General features: G+C 40.5%; 1 protein-coding gene across 1 annotated transcript in view; it reads left to right on the forward strand.

Annotated features, from left to right (window-relative positions):
* Nucleotides 1-11,312: 11,312 nt before the first annotated feature.
* The window catches only part of LOC115596941 (E3 ubiquitin-protein ligase NEURL1-like), a 36,171-nt gene continuing 30,343 nt past the window's right edge, over nt 11,313-17,140 (forward strand). Inside the window, exon 1 of the mRNA XM_030442433.1 lies at nt 11,313-11,636. Coding sequence (XP_030298293.1) covers nt 11,603-11,636 — 34 coding nt within the window. The 5' untranslated portion in view covers nt 11,313-11,602. The remainder of the gene's footprint in view (nt 11,637-17,140) is intronic.

The following is a 17,140-nucleotide window of genomic DNA, read 5'->3' on the forward strand; positions in this document are numbered from 1 at the left end:
AAAAGAACCCTCTGGCTTGTTTGCACCCATCACACTCGTTGAACCCAAGAGGCAGCAACAGTGCCCCTGCAAAATAGAGTCAGGAGGAACTTATTTTGCACTTTGGGAGGCAAGAAAAAAGAGGTAACAGCTGGTAGCTTGTTTACAATTGTACCATTAGCACCGAGTTTAGTGTCAGAATAACTTGCCATTTTCAGCGATAAGTTTGCTGGCTTGATGGTTATTGCTACTGTTTCATGTTCTGATAGAGTTTTTTAAAACATGTACAGTACATAGTGGAGAGGAGAGGGGACTGCAGGATCTGATCACAGGCTTTATACCATCAATTTACAGCTAGTGAGTCATGATCCCCTGAGGTTAATCCTAATATTAAAATCAATCTCAGATTTATTTTCTTTGAGCATCACCATTAGGCTGTGATTATTTCACACTCATACACAAAGAAATATCAAATCCAGTGTAACAATTTCCAGGAGATTTACTGAGCACCTTTTTGCTCTCCAGAGGATGAACCATGTCTAATTTGGTGACACCATTTCTTCTCCTGAAATGCCATCATTTCATATTGTCAAGTGTAGTGAGAAAGTTCAAACAGCATTTCAGCTGCACTGTAATTATTCATCAGAGAGCTCCACCCTGACGTGTTGTTGTGAGCAGGCCAACGCTCCATATGTTTGTTTTTCTAATAAAACCCGCCCTGAGCGGCAGTATAAAATCAATAAATTACACCTCATAAGCAAATAGACGGTCAGTGTTTGTGTTATGTCCTCTATTGTCATTACATCATTATGAATTCATGTAAAGTGCTTTAATTATGCATCAGGCCAAAGCTGGGGGGACCACCTTAAATATTTATTGATTATAAATGTCATATTTCATTATAAACTTGCATTATTCACTGTTGGTTTACACTTTGCTTCAGTTAACATTCCAGCGTGTTTGCAGTCAGACGCTGCTCCACCGGTGCTTTACAGGCTCTATATTAGTGGAGGTTTAAACAGTTTATAATACAGTGCTAACAATGGTGGAGAGACTGTAAACAGCTGTACAGCTCCACGGCTTTTCTCCACAGAACAGCAGGGCTTAGATGTTCCAGGGTTTTAGTGCTAAGTAGAAAACACACACTTTAAAATCTAAGTATTAAAGTTAAGTATTCAAGTGTGTCTTCCTCCTCATGATGATCACATGAAGCGTCAGCATCATTACATAACCAAACCACAATAGTAAGTAGCTGCATTTAAAGAGCTTTGAGACCTGGACTGGCTCTATTAGCAGTTCCTTCCCACATGAATAGGTGGAGGTGCAAAAAAAAAACCAAAAAAAAAACGCTGCCCTGAATTTATTTGATTTGCAGTGTTGCATCAAATGAAGCACGAAACTAAGCAGATGGGAACATCTGTAGACTGGATGGTGCTTGATTTCAACCACAGCTACTGCAGTGATCTCAGGGTGTGAACGCACTATAGCTTACCACAAAACATCCTTTTAAAAACAGAAGACTAATTAGTCGGCTCTCTGTTCTTCAGCGCTGCCTGCCGAGCCCTTCCATTATCTCTTACTGCTGTATCATTTCACCGTTTTTAATGCGCATGGATTTCTAGGTCAGCATACATTATGTTTCAGAAATATTCTTTCAAGTTTGTATGGGAAACTGAACTGAATTGCACTATGGATTTGTGATGAAAATCATGCCGTCTGCAGTGATCCTGGTTCTATAATAATGAGGATTTTTTTTTTGTCTCCCCTCTGGCTCAGATTTTATCCTCTCTGGAGGAAGATCAATTGTAATCATCTCAACTCTCCATAGTAATGAAACTGATGGATGCCTGCTCTCAGATGCTGTTTTCACAAGCTCCTATAAATGTTCCATAACCATCATATCTAGTTATTGGAAAGGGCATCACACAACACTTATCAGTGGGAACAAATGTGCCTCATGCGGTAACGGCCAGAATCTGTAAAGGTGTTTTTTCTATAAAACCTTAGATAAAAAAACAACTCTTGGAGGTCTTGTGACTGTAGTATCAAATTTAATTGGAAGATATGATTAAATCATTTTAGAAACATTTTTAATTTGCCCTTTGAATATATTTTTCTGTGTGTGTGGAATCACAAGGAGCGCTTTTTAATATCTTAGGACACACATTTTAAATTGTTTATTTACCTTGATGGTTCAAGACTTTTCCTCATTTTAGGATAATTGCTTGTAAACTTTGCATTTAACATGTCTTTCAGAAATCTGCTAGACAATTATCAATGAGTTCTGTTTGGGGGTTGCAGGTGTGAAACAAGGTCATGATTTTTTAAAATAACCCCAAATAAGTCGACTTCCTGTGAGTGGACTTTGATAATAGTCTAATGGGAAGTTAGACCTTTGACTAATTCCAAATTTAAGTAATGTAAAGTATGTGTTGGTTAACATATTGAACATTTCTTTGTCTACACTTCTTGAAAAATAAAATTAATATATTCTAATGTTAAAAAAGTCTGATACCTCCAGTCAAAATACATCTAATACCAAATATTTCATGAACTACACATCTGATATTTCCTCATTTTGCTTTAATGACAACATGCACTCAGCAGCACGGAGTTTTTGAATCTTTTAAACATTAAATCTTTTTTTAATTGGTGTAATAAAGTATTTAGCTTTTGTCTTCATCAATGCATTTTTGTGCATGTTTTTTTTTCCAGCATTTAAAAGTATTTGAACCAAAAACATGGTTGAATTAGTGATCTTGATTATATATATATATTTTTTTAACCAATTAGAAACCAATTTGAACAAACACAATGGTCATATAAATCATTAAAAATGATTGTTGCTAGAAACAAAAAGTATACCACGCACCACTTTCACAAACAGAACCCATGAAGATATACATGAAAACGAGCATGTAGCCTAACAAGCTTGTATTTACAGCACGCACACAATGTAAATAAACAACAATCAGGGAGGACTGTGACTCCAGAGGAGCATCTCAGTTTGTAAGAGCCAAACTATAAACACCACAGGATTAGCATTTTGTTTAACGATACACACAATCTGTCCCCTTGAGCGCAATGTACTGCTGCTCAGAGCCTCAATGCAGTAATTGAATATTCGGTCTAAACCGAGTTGAGACCAGACTTTCACTTTTTGAACCCTCACCATTTAAAAATATATTCAGTTTATGCCAGAAAAAAATGTCCAGCTTTTTTAAGAAGAGATCAAAACTAAACTGTGGTGACTGAACTCGAGCTGGCTAGTGATATAACCTTAACTAAAGCTAAGCTCCTGTATTTCCTGTTTCCTTTCCGGGGACTGAAATGTTAGTTTTCAGTTCAGAGTGTTATTAAACCACATAAACAAAGCAGTTCATAAATCTAAAGGAGAAAAATTTAACTAACATCAAATAGGCTAAACTACTCCTGCTGAAGGCTAATTCGCCTAGCATAGCAGTAGTAGCCTAGCTGGCCAAGTAGGCTAACTGCCTCTGTAGCCTCTGACTGTCAGTAGTTACATGACCTTTAAGTTATTAGTTCATTTGGACGAGAAAGCTGAGGAAGAAACAACAAAATACAATTTTTGTTGGAGCCTAGAAAAGCAAGCTTACTACGTTTGCCCCTGAATCCCGAAACATATAGCGTATATCTTAATGCTTTCAGGGTTTTATGTAGCGTTTAAGGTCTGTAACAATCACCAACGGTCATCCTAATACATTAAATAAGCCTACACAGTTCAGCTTTAAACCCTTTTTATGTTGACTTCACCGTTTCTGTTGCATGGTGCCTTTCTTCATAGCACGGAGCTCACAGCCGAGGACATCCAGTACTTCGCCAGTATTTCTATCTGTCATATTTAAAAACTGTCGTGTTCAAAGTCAACTACGGGAAAATTACTTTTTGGGATGAAATCTAATTTTCTACTCACCCCAGTCAGAACTGCAGTGAGGTTTTAGACTAATACCAGGCCGTTCAGTCCCTGTCATCTCCCAAACTGCTGATGTTAATGGGACAATCTTTTCAGACAGAGAAATGGGGGGGAAAAAAGAAAAGCAAATGTCCATCGAATTTCCCTGACTACCTCATTATTTTCCTCACCAACAGCGCTCTGGTGACGTGGTCTGGTGAGACTGTTGTTGCCTTCTAAAACAAAGCATATTCACTGAAGGAAAAAGAGGGGATAATGAATGGACCCAGTGTGTAATTGTTGGTCTACAACCACCTGATAATAGTGCATGAGCTAGTCTGGGAAATGTGATGGACATTTTATGCTGTTGAGAGATGGCTCCTTTAACTTCCACAGTCTGAGAAGGAGGCTGAGATGGAAATGCGGGGGCTCAGTCAGTGTCTGTGTGACAGTCATTCAAATGTCAGTGGAGTTTTGATTAACATGTGGGTGAGTAGATAATGATGAAGCTCATAGACGATGATGCAATTCATGAACAATGCATATAAAGGATGCAGGATACAACTTTTACATTACATCATTTTGCTAAGAAATTGGTGCAGTTCAGTTCAAGTCTTACAAGAATACCTCTTTATTTTACTAAATGCACATATTCACATTGTGTTGCAGCATTTGAGGAGAGGAAACCACTCTGATATCTGTGTTGAGGCCACAGCAGAAAAACTGGAAACATGAGGCAAACAGCAAGCTTGGCTCCGTCCAACGCCGACAACATCTGCCTTCCAGTACCCCTAAAATTCACTAATTGGCAAGTTATATCTCATTTGTTTAATCCGTACAAAACAAGGTGAAGATACCAATTTGCAGTTTTACAGCAGGGTTAAATGCCACTCTATTTCTTGACTTAGACCAGTAACTTCCTGGAGTCTTTACTGGTTTGGCACATATCCTGCCATTAAAAACTACACAGCAGTTTGTGCCAAGCAAAGCTAATCTCTTCTGTAGCTTTTTATTCAACACACACCGACTCGTTGATACAGGTGAGGCTGCTGTATAAATGTCTTAGAAAAGCTTATTTGGACAGCGTGGCGTGCCATAGGAGCATCGCTGCATGTGCATCCAGCCATTGTATGTAATCAGTGAGAAGAGGGGTACAACTCTGTGCCTTGTACTGAAAACAAAAAACGTCTTAAAACCGCTAGAAAAATGTGTCCTCTGCGCAGGAAAGATTGCCTGGAAAACAATGGTTTTGCTGGAGACACATTTCTAGCGACACGTTTTAGTGTGATCAGCCTTTAACTCTGTGCCAGCAACAGAATGAGCCGATCTCCCTCTCAAGAAAAGATGGAGTCAATCTAAAATCATGTATCTTTTACAGCAAACTTTGTAACAAACCCACCAGTCCATTGTGTAACCGGAAACTACTTGGTTAGGTTCAGGAAAAGTTGATTTGTGAGTCTTATTCCCGACTCGTTAACACTGAAGCTTTGGGACGGCGACTGATCCGACTTGCAGTCCCAACCCAGTATTTGACGAGCCAGGAATGAGACTTAAGAATCAACTTTTCTTACAAATAGGTCCTCTTAAAACAGTCACCCCTGACTATAGGCTTGTTACAGGACCCAAAACTTGATCACCTGGGGGAAACCAAACTGTCAAAGTCACTCACTGCCCTATTGGACTTAATATGTTAGATGTGTGGTTATAAGGCCGTCCTGTCACTGTCTTTCTTTCTTTCTTTTTGTGTTCACTAGTGTTAGTAATTCACCTCTGTTAACCTCTATCCTCAGAACCATTCCTATGAGGGAAAACACCCAAAGAAAACCATTTAACAATTGTTTTTTTGTACAATACACTGAGCAGACAGAGACAGCTACAGTGAAATTACACAATGGAGAAACAATATTAAAATAAAGTGCGAACATTAGGAACTCTTATTCCGCGAAGACCTGGAAAGAGGACAAAATCCACATTAGTACGTGGCCAAAATTGAAGACTCAGATGTTGGTTGAGCTTTTTGGGTGTCAAGAGAAGCCAAGTCTTAAGTAAGTTAGGGCTCCTAGTGGTCTTGTCCAAGTCACGTCTCCGGTATTAATTTTTTTAGTTTTTCATCAGTGTCCCAGATGAAAGCATTCAAAACGTAAATGGAGACTCTGCTGTTCTTCCTCCGACACCACGTTCATCTGTTAGGATCTGTGTTACTCTCAGACACAAACACAGTAAAGCGGCTGTACAGCTTTAACCTACATGTACAAAGATTGATGTGGAAATTATTTCACAGGCAGAGTGTATGAACGTATGAGAGCAGGTTGTCTTATAAACAGTAAGAACGATAAAATTCAAATCGTATTTATTTCAAAAAAATTATATACCTAATATTTTCATCTGGCCAGTCGTATAAAGTAAGCCATGGAGCGATGTTGTTAGACTTTGCAGAGACTAACCGACAGCATCATTAAAACAGTGTTAACAATCAAATATATTCTCTCTAAATATTTAGACACCTCTAGATCTACCCTGTGTTAGTGCCTCTCTGTTACCCTTCCTGGAAAACATTTCTCCTGACCCAGGAGTCGAAGTCAAGTTGTGCTGTTGGGCACGTTTTATCCATCAACAGCTATTACACTTAGAGGAAGGGACTGCCGAGAACCGCAGGCTACACTGTAAAAGTAGTAAGTAGAAGCATTTTTACAATACTCAAAGCTGCTTTTCGGCTATCATTTAGCTTAGTTAATGAATGATTAAAGAGACGCAGTGAGATGTTCGCTTCCCAGTGAGTCAATTCATAGTCCCTCAGGTCTTTAAGCGCACCATAATCTCAGCGATGATCCTTCAGTTCCTCAGTCTCTGGATCACTGCACACCACTGAGCGCCAGGCTAAATAAAATCTAAACCCAGCTCATAATGCTGTTATGTTCCTGCTAGATCTACGACCCCTTTCCTGAACAACAAATGAGACCTCTGGACAACCATTTATCATAGAAAGTGAAGAAATGCAGGTAATGAGCTGTAGTGAACAAGGAACTTTTCATATAGTTATTTGCTTCGTTTGACAGCTAAATGTTTGGTTTTGTTGGCGTTGCATGTAGATAAACTGAGAGCTGCAGTCAAAATTCTTTCAGCAAACATCCTCTGCCAATAAATAAACTGCATTCTGGTCATTTTAGGTGAATATTTAGAGCCTCTTCTGGCCACATCATGCCTAATGTCATGGTCAGTAACCGACCCCCTCCTGTATCTTTCTTATGTCCCTGTCACTACTGAATGCTATGTGAGAACTTAATATCACCTCTGATACGTGCCTGAGTTCCTTTCCAGAGGATACCCCCCCAGTTGAGGATCATATGATGCTCTTGTGTTGCTTCGTAATGTTTTGCATATGGCTCCGGGGCGAGGGTCCAAACTCTGAGTAGAATGGTGTTTTTGTTCAACATGGATCATCCCCGAAGAGAGCCGGCATGCACATGGCTGCCTCAAACAAGGTTGTCAAGATGTCCGCGGAGGCCCAACGCCAGCACACCCCACCAGGCAGCTGCTGCCTGCCAGGCGCCCATCTACAAATAATCTACTGTGGGAGGAGGTGTCAGTCTGTTCTGTCAGGGTATACAGTGTTCATCCAGAAAAGTTCAAAGCTATTACACAAAACTCTAGAAAATAATAATAATTTAAAAAGTGCTGAGAATATAGCAGCGTTGGAATATAAACAAGTTGAGTCATTTTTCAAACAACTATTCTGTGACGTGCATATGTGGATGGATTACTGATACCTGCTGTGCGCAGATCCATGGGCCCCCAGACCTCCTGGGGTCAAAGAGCCTTTGTAAGAAGTGACTGTTAGGATTTCTTGTTGAAAAAGTCAATCAAGTGACTAGAAGCAGAAGCAAAATAATCACATGACAGAAGAAAGACACAAGAGAGACAAAACAACTAAGTCGTGCAAGGTGAGGACAAAAAGATGCAAAACAACCACAAAGAGATGCAAAGCGAGCCACAAAGAGATCCAAAACCAGCACAAACAGATGCAAAACAACCACAAAGGGGTGCAAAACAACCACAAAGAGATGCAAAACCAGTAAAAAAGGATGTAAAACAACCTCAAAGTGACGCAAAACAACCACAGAGACACAAAACAACCACAAAGTGATGCAAAACAACCACAAAGAGACACAAAACAACCACAAAGAGACACAAAAACAACCACAAGGTGATGCAAAACAACCACATAGAGATGCAAAACAACCACAAAGAGGTGCAAAACAGTCATAAAGAGATGTAAAACCAGTACAAACAGATGCAAAACAACCACAAAGGGATGCAAAACCACTGTAAAGGGATGGAAAACCACTGTAAAGTGATGCAAAACAACCACAAAGAGATGCAAAACAACCACAAAGAGATGCAAAACAACCACAAAGAGACACAAAACAACCACAAAAAGATGTAAAACAGCCACAAAGAGATGCAAAACAACCACAAAGAGACACAAAACAACCACAAAGTGATGTAAAACAACCACAAAGAGACGCAAAACAGCCACAAAGAGATGCAGAGCTTCTTGAAGAAGATGCAAAACCTGGATTAAGAGATGAAAAAAACACTACAAAGAGATGCAAAATGACTACACAGTGATGCACAATGACCACTTAGAAATGCAAAACAACAACTAAGAGATGTAAAACTATGACAGGGATGCAATATAACTACAAAGTGACACACAATTATCACGAAGGGAAAGACTGGCAAAACGACCACGAGGAGACACAAGCTAACTGCAAAGATGCAAAACCACTTCTAAGAGCACACAAACTGACCACAAAGAAAACACTTGTTCATCATTCTGGTCAGTGATGTACACAAAGGGGGGGGGGGCACCCCCTCGTGGCCCAATTGTTGAAAAACGCGCGCTAAAGTGCCCTCTTGAGAGCCGAAACGCGCGCTAAAGTGCCCTCCTGAGAGCCAAAACGCGCGCTAAAGTGCCCTCCTGAGAGCCAAAACGCGCGCTAAAGTGCCCTCCTGAGAGCCAAAATGCATGCTAAAGTGCACTCCTGAGAGCCAAAATGCATGCTAAAGTGCCCTCCTGAGAGCCAAAATGCACGCTAAAGTGCCCTCCTGAGAGCCAAAAAAGCGTGCCAAAGTGCCCTCTTGGTTGGCAAAACACACTAAACTGCCCCCTTGGCTGGTTAGAACATGATAAACTGCCCTCTTGGGAGCCAAAACACGCACTAAAGTGCTCTCTTGGGAGCCAAAACGCGTGCTAAAGTGCCCTCTTGGGAGCCAAAATGCGCGCTAAAGTGCCCTTCTTTTCGCCCCTGCCCTTCAAAAAGTCTGCGCACGCCACTGATTCTGGTCGTCTTCTGTCTACGTAGGAGTGAGGAGATTACTCACAGGTAAAAACATTGTAAAAGATTATGTGATGGGAAAAATCTAAAGATCATCAGAAATGTTATGACAGTTTTTGTGAGGGTGCCTTTAAGCCAAATTTTGGCCAAAAATTCATCTTTCCATGATCTTTTGAAAAAATAACTAAATATTTGGCAACCTCCCTCCGTACCTGATTGGCGACATGCTGCTTTGATGTCACTGTAGGACACGAGGCATCATGTTATATCATCTCACAGGGAACAACACTTCTCCTTGTATTACAGAACTCCCAATCAGATTTTGACAATCCCGTGATCAGGTGGCATGTCAAACTCCATTAAGCGTGACTGTGATCGCTACGGGGTCCGTGCCATAAATTCTTAAGTGTTCTGTTCACACTTTGTGCTTGGATATTTTTAGTCCATCTTGGTTTCCTGTGACAAATAAAATCAGTTCGACCACTTTTTCATAGAAAATGACTATGTAAAACGTTGCGTTGAAAACCCCTCCAGCGGTGTGGTGTTACCCTCGTTGCAAATTGCTTACAGACAGTCGAGTCAACCGCAATCAGTTTGTATAAACAGCATGAGAGTATACCTCATGCTACCGAGCCAATACAGCGTCTCAGGCCTCGCTGCCAACACACGTTATGTATACGCTGCAGCGACAAGGCAGATGTTGAGAGGTGGCCCTGTAGGGACCGGGGCCATCAAATCGAACCTCTGAAGCCAGACGCATCACAGGAGCCCTGACAAGTTATCTCTTTAGTTTTGAGGAAAGGAAGAAGGACATAAAACTCAATTTTGAGGAAATTTAGTCATGAAATAAAAACCAGAGTTAATTTACTAACCCGGTTTCACTGTTCAGTCCCAACGTCTCAGCTCCAGTGATGTGGTTAGCCTGAAGTCAGCAGTGTCTTTTGGGTTTTATGAGATGTTGTTGTGTTTTATGTAATGTTGTGTTTGTTAAGTGTTCTGTGAAATGTGTTTTATGAATGTTGTCTTGTTTTATGAATTGTCATGTTTTTCAGGTTAGGGTTAGGGTTGTTGTGTTTCCTGTAATGTTGTTGTGTTTTCTTTAACGTTGTTGTGTGTCCTGTAGTGTTGTTGTGTGTTTTCTTTAAAGTTGTTGTGTTTCCTGTAATGTTGTGTTTTTCCTATAATGTTGTTGGGTTTTCTTTAATGTTGTTGTATTTCCTGTAATGTTGTTGTCTGTTTTCTTTAATGTTGTTGTGTTTTCTTTAATGTTGTTGTGTTTTCTTTAAATTTGTTGTGTTTTTTTTAAGTTGTTGTGTGTCCTGTAATGATGTTGTGTTTTCTTAATGGTTTGTGTTTTCTTTAAGGTTGTTGTGTTTCCTATACCGTTGTTGTGTTTTCTTGAATGTTGTTGTGTTTTCTGCAACATTGAGTTTCATGAATTGTCGTGTTTTTCGGAAATGTTGTGTTTGATGACATGTTGTTGAAAGTGTGCCTGGTGGTCAACATGTCGACTCCACCACCAAGACAAGAAGTCATGATGTATCAGCATTCATCCTCCTACAAGCTGCCAAGTAAATCTTTAAACTACTACGTGGAGGAAACAAACTGTACTTAGTTGACCAGAAACTGACAAAACACTTAAACCTTAAGTGGCTGGAAGTAAAAACCCCCATTCACTCCGTCCAGGCGGGTCCTTGAAGCTGTTTTCAGCCAGAATAACTTTCCTGCACTTTCATTTTCCCATCTAGTGAATCAAGTGATTCGAGGAATATGTGAGCTTCTTCTCCACAAACAGCAGGCCTTCAGTCTGAAAGTGAAAGTTGAGATCAGAGAGGGTGAAAGAGCAGCAAACAGGTTGGTCAGGTGGGAAAAACCCACCTCAACCTGTTTTACGAAGGCTGCACATCTACACACAACTCAAATATAATGCAGAAATATAAAACAGGATGTCCCTACACAGGTAGTACACATATACTACAGGTAGATGAGCGTCTGGAGGATGTCATTTAACGCTTGCAGGTCATCTCTGTGGAAGCTACAGCGTTAATAGTCCCGGGAAGCTCCACCTCCACCACCACCTTTTATGTTAATTTCAGCGTGATCCGTGCGCGGACTGGAGGGAGCCTCTGAGAGCTGGATCTGTCGGCTGCTCCATGTCGATGCATGAGGCTTCTGGTTCCAGACACACACACACACACACACACACAACCTGCCGCTGAATCACTGACGGGACTTTTTTTTTTTTCTGCTCTCTGATCGGCGTCGTGTCCGGAGCATGTCGCCGCTGAGGACGCGCGGCTGAGCGCGTTAATATCTGTTGTTGGATCAGTTTTACAGAGACAGAGGAGGTGAACGCACCTTGCATCCAGCCATGGGAGGTCAGATCACCAGGAATACCTTCTACGGTAAGTCCTGTTATCGATGCTTTATTGATTAATGAACCCGATAATGAAAGATGATATAATCGTGTTGTGAGCGTGCAGCCGGCAGCCCGCTGTGCATGAACACTGTAGGCGTCCTGGTAGCCTGAAATAAATGAGAAGTGAAAGTAGCCAAGTTTTTTTTATTTATTTGTTTTCCAGTTAGTCACGACCGCCTTTGAATTAGAGAAAAAAAGGGGAAGTCGTGTTGCACTTGTGATCTGCATCATGCCACAGTGATATTAATCATCTCCAACATGCTTGTGTGTCATTCATGTGTGATTAAGTTGTGTAGTTACAGTAGATCAAACTTGTTAGGCTGCATAACTTTCTGTCACCTGGCTTCTTATTAGGTTTGTCATTAAAGCCAATAACTGGAAGTGATGCACTCCCAGATGAATATCAGCACGTTGGCAAAGAGTGTCACAACTTTATGTTTCCACTCATGTGACCAACAGCTCATCAGGTGTAGGTGTCTCAGGTGATGACAACAGGTGTACTGGGTGGTTTTATTTATACATTTTCAATATTCAAGATACAACTGTTTGATTCCCTGAATTCAGCCTGACTTGTCTTAATTTTCATTTGCTTTCTGCATCATTACACTAAATTATGATAATGTAATTTAAATGTGTCAAAGCAAATCAGGAGTTTAAAGGGTGTTTTGTGTCGTCAGCGCTGTTTTATTCACGCTCTTGTATATTTTTATAGTTTGTACTCTGAAAACTGAGAGAAATGAGTGTATCAGATGTTCGTCCACTTGGAGAGAAGTTATTAATTATGTTGAAGGTTAATCAGCAGCTATTTTAGTACTCATTCTACCACTAAAAAAGCAAAAATGCAACATTTTCTCTTGTTCCAGCTTCTCAAATGTGACGATCGGCTGTTTTCCTGAGCTTTAAGTGAATATCTTTGTGTTTTGGTCTGTTTGGTTGATCAGAACAAGAAACTTTAAAGACCAAACAATTAAATGATTAATTAAAGGAAGTTGTAATCAGATTAATCTGTAATGAGAATTAGATTTTTTCTTTTAGTTTCACTCCTGATTGCATCGTTTGATAAAGTCCAGCCGCTGGGACTTGACATTGGCGAGGATGCAGAGTTCACTGATGATGTCATAACATTGTAGAGTTTGGCCACAAAGCAGCTGGTGGACTCTACGATGACTCTGACGGTTTTGAGCTGTTCTGATGATGTTAAGTGATGCACAGTACACGACCACGCAGGAGTAAACACCTCATCTCCCAGATTGGACAGAAGGACACGGCCAACCTATAAACTGTTAGAGGCCACTGGTGTGAAGTAACAGTATAGGTGCAGGCCGGGGCGCTGCTAGGTATTCCTGGCCCTCTGACAAGATCTCAGTCTGGGCCCTGAAAATGTAATCCATGTCATGTTTCAGGGCCTCTGTCCAGCTCACGAGCTCATGAATCATTCAACCTCCCCCCTCCTGTTTGGCAACACTGCGTGATTGTATCTTGATGATTGTGGTTTTTTTTTTTTTATGTGTCGTGTGTTTTTTAAAAAGTTTAAATGATTTTTCAAGTATAAGAGAGACGTCTAACTCTTGTTTTCTTGTTCAACAAAAGCTGCGCTTCAGTTCTGGGCAGTTGTGACCCCTAATTTAGAAAATAGCTCCAAGAAAAAAAACGAGCGGCGCTGATGAGTCATTACGAGAGCTGCAAGTTGATTAGTTCATTCATCATTTAGCTGATTGTCAGGAAATTCATCAGCATCTATTTTGATATGATTGAATCCTTTTGAGTCCGTTTTTGAAGAAGAAATGTCCAAATTATTTTGGTTCCAGCTCTTAAAAAATGAATGTTTTCTGGTTTCCTTGGTGTTCATCATCCCCGGCTCTGGGAAATGTGACGGGCTTTTTACACTTTTCTTTTAGACTAAACTATAATTCTGTTCATAGAGAAGCTCGTCAACAAATGAATCGATGATTGAAATAATTGTTTGTTGCATATAAACAGCGCTGTAAAAGCACCAGGGCTGATGCTACTGTGAGAATCACTCTTGTTTACCTCTTATTGAAACCACACAAGTTGTGACATTCTTGCAAAAGCTAAAAACATATCTGTGCCCTTCGGCTCCTGAGGATGCTGCCTCGCCTTGTGAGAGGGGGCCTCGGCGCCTTCTTCGTACTAACGTCACAGCACATTAGAGCCTCTCAGGCCTCTTAGTGAGACCGAGCCTGAGGGACGAAACACAGAGGAGGCCAGGTGACACTGGCCAGGGCCGATCTCTGTCTCTGCACTGTTTGTCCTCTCCAATTAATGACAGCAGAGCCGGTCCCATTGTGTGCGGTGGTGCATTAAGCAACATTATCCTTCCTTAAGTTGCTCATCTGACGTTCGTCATGGCACCTCTCTTTTATCGTGACAGGGCTCTGGTCACTGTTTACCCTCATGTCTCCGTCAGGTTGCATGACTTTTTAAACACACTTCAGCAGCCACTGTATCATCAGCACTTTTGGCCCTAAGCAGCTGCCATTTACAGTAAATCAAATGTGGTATTTTTATTTATCCATTTATTTACCCTGATAATAGTTTATATAGACGTCTTTGCACTCTGAACGCTGTAAATACACTCCAGCATGCCTGAGATATAAAAATAAAGCCGCTCCTGTCCTGAGATGATGTGAATATAGTGAGAATAAAGGAAGATTTTGAAGTATGAGTGTTGCTCCACTATCTCCAGAGGCCTGCGAGGTGTTGCTTCTGTTTTCAGACCTTACAGGAAATACTCTATTCAGTTCTCCAGACTGGTCATTGATGGAGCACAATACTGTCCTGTTCTGTTTTCCTGAAGACATCACGTCTGACATGACATCATGGATGCAATATGGTTAGAGGATTTGTTATGACTTCATTTAAGACCACTGTTGTGCACAGAGCACAATTCGACATTGTTCTGCAGGGACAAGAGCATGAGAGGAGCTTAACAAATACACCGCACCGAGCCCAGAACACTTGGCAGAGCCTCTCCAATTGTGATTCGAAGGAGGGGGGAAGACTCTTTTTTTTCTAGTTTAACCTCAACAAATTTTTTACATCCGTGGCGGGAAATAATGTCGTCATCCACAGCTCCAACCTCTATCTCTGCCCTGAAACCAGAACAATAAGGAGGGGGTGTTACAACAGAGGTCATATGATAAGTCATTGCCGGTCCTGACAGCGTTAATTGATTTGTCTCCAGGGTACATTGTGAACGTTTTGACCCTCCAGGGTCAGTCGAAGGAAAGAAAAGATATCTGTCTTGCAGCAGTGGCTTGTATTTTCTCTAACAGACAAATAAAAGCATCTCCTACACAGTCTTCTAGATTGAGGTGTGAAAAATACAAGCAGTAAGTGTTGATTAGGCTGCGATTCTCTATTTGGCTTCCAGTCGTGGTGATTTTTTTGGTACTTGAAGACCTTAAGATACAATTCAGAGAAGACATAAGGATTGTATGAGAGTATATCAGTTTTACGACCTTCACGTCTCCTTTTGCTTTAGGTGCCAACTCTACAGTTAATGCATAATCTATTATTATCTCAGTGCTTTTCTTATCTGTAACTTAGAACACTTAACTTTTCACAGTTTGCTTTGTCTATATAATTCACTGTTTGTTTTTTGTGTTCAGTGTTTTACATTTTTGATCCTTTAGATACATAGATCACCGTTAGCAACATGAGCTGACCACAAGCTAACATGTAAGCACTGCCAACAATGACTCATGTTTACGGTCAGCGAGTGTTTTAATAGTTTTAAATGAGTATTCAAGTAAGAGAGATGTGTCGCTCTTGTGTTCTTATTCACCAAAATCTGTGCTTCCAGTTTGGGCCTGTGGTGACACCTCATTAAGAAATCATCTCCAAGAAATGATTAATTACAGAAGCTACAACTTGATTACTTAATTCATCATGTAGTTAACAGTCAGCAGTCTGTTTATGATAAAAAATGCCTGAATTCTCCAACTCTTAAAAAGTGTATTTTTCTTTTCCCATGCCTTCTATCATAGAACTGGACACTGGAAGGCATCAAACCAACAATCAATCCATTAACAGAGAACTGATCAACAAAGTCTGTGTGTCATTCTCGATCATTTAGATTATCACACAGGTGTTTTTAACTAGTGAGGTTAGCCTGTCAGCTAGCCTAGCTGGCTGCTAAAATAATAAAAAAAAAAAGGACTTTGTTATTGAAGATGCAGCCGGACACATAACATTTAAAACCTTTACCCAGTAATGAGGTTGAAACTTTAACGCTTGCTTTTTTGTACGTCACTACCTTGAATTTTTGCCAGTTCTTCCGACCACCGAGTGTTAAGGTTTCCCCGTTTTTGAGCGACTTGATGCTCAAAAATGTTAAAAACACGATATACAAAAACAAACCATTAACAATATATACAAAGCCAAGTGTGGAAAGTGAAGTATTTTAACACAGTTATGGATTAAAAAGCACCAAGATAACTTTAGCTGTAGAGTTGGTACCGAAACAAGAGGACAGATGTACGTCACAAATTGTGCAAGTGGAGAATTTGTACATGTGGCCAACTATTTCCAAATAATACCGCCTTACATTTAATGAGAACCCAGTGTCTGTGGGAAAATTCTCCTTCTCCAAAACCGCACAGTGACCTTGAGGTTTTACTTTGAAGAGGACTGTGTGAGAAATGCGAATGAGTTGGTTCTTATGAAAGGGAGTGAGTGTGATACCAGGCTAATGACGTCTTTGAGCTTTATCACCTTAAAACCCAAAAAAGAGCGATGTGAAAAAGGTTGTTTTGCTCTATTATGAGTTTGAGTGGGAGCAGTCATGATTCACTCATGTTCACATGGGAACATTTTATAAAAACTCCTGCTGAACATTGTGAGTCAGATGTTCTCCTTTGGGTCTGTTCTCATTTTGACACTTCCTCTGACCGGCGAAGCACAATAAATGTCACCAAATCTCATTTAGCAGCAGCTAGTTTGTGTTCATTTTCCTTTTTTTCCATGGTGATGAAGCAGGTAGTGTGACTCTCAGGCATAAATATCGTGATTGATATGCAGACGACTGAAAATAACACGTACCACCCATGCCTTGCTATTATTAGAGCAAGCTGAACGTACTGAATGTCAGGGTTTTATTTATTTTTTGTTGTTGTTTGCCAGGATTATAGCACGGAGTTACGTTACTAAAATGTTTAACCTACCAAGAGGGATAAAAAGGATCCATCCATTTGTAGAAAACCAAAAGAATGACTATCAATACATTACAATAGTCAGTGTAGCGGCCCATCGGACACACACTGGTGAGGATCAGGGAGCAGAAGGAGCTTTCCTGTTACGTTAGCCACGGCGCTAGCTCAACTTGCACTGCAGTTTTAACTTCCACAAAGAGCAACGTGAAAACGTGACCTCACATCTACTGTGGTTATTAAATTGGCTAGGCTTGATGTTCACATGATTTCTCTTGACTGTCCCTGAATACCAAATACTCCCAACACTGCTCAAGTG

The sequence above is a fragment of the Sparus aurata genome, chromosome 15 (assembly GCF_900880675.1).
Source record: "Sparus aurata chromosome 15, fSpaAur1.1, whole genome shotgun sequence".
Lineage (NCBI taxonomy): Eukaryota > Metazoa > Chordata > Actinopteri > Spariformes > Sparidae > Sparus > Sparus aurata.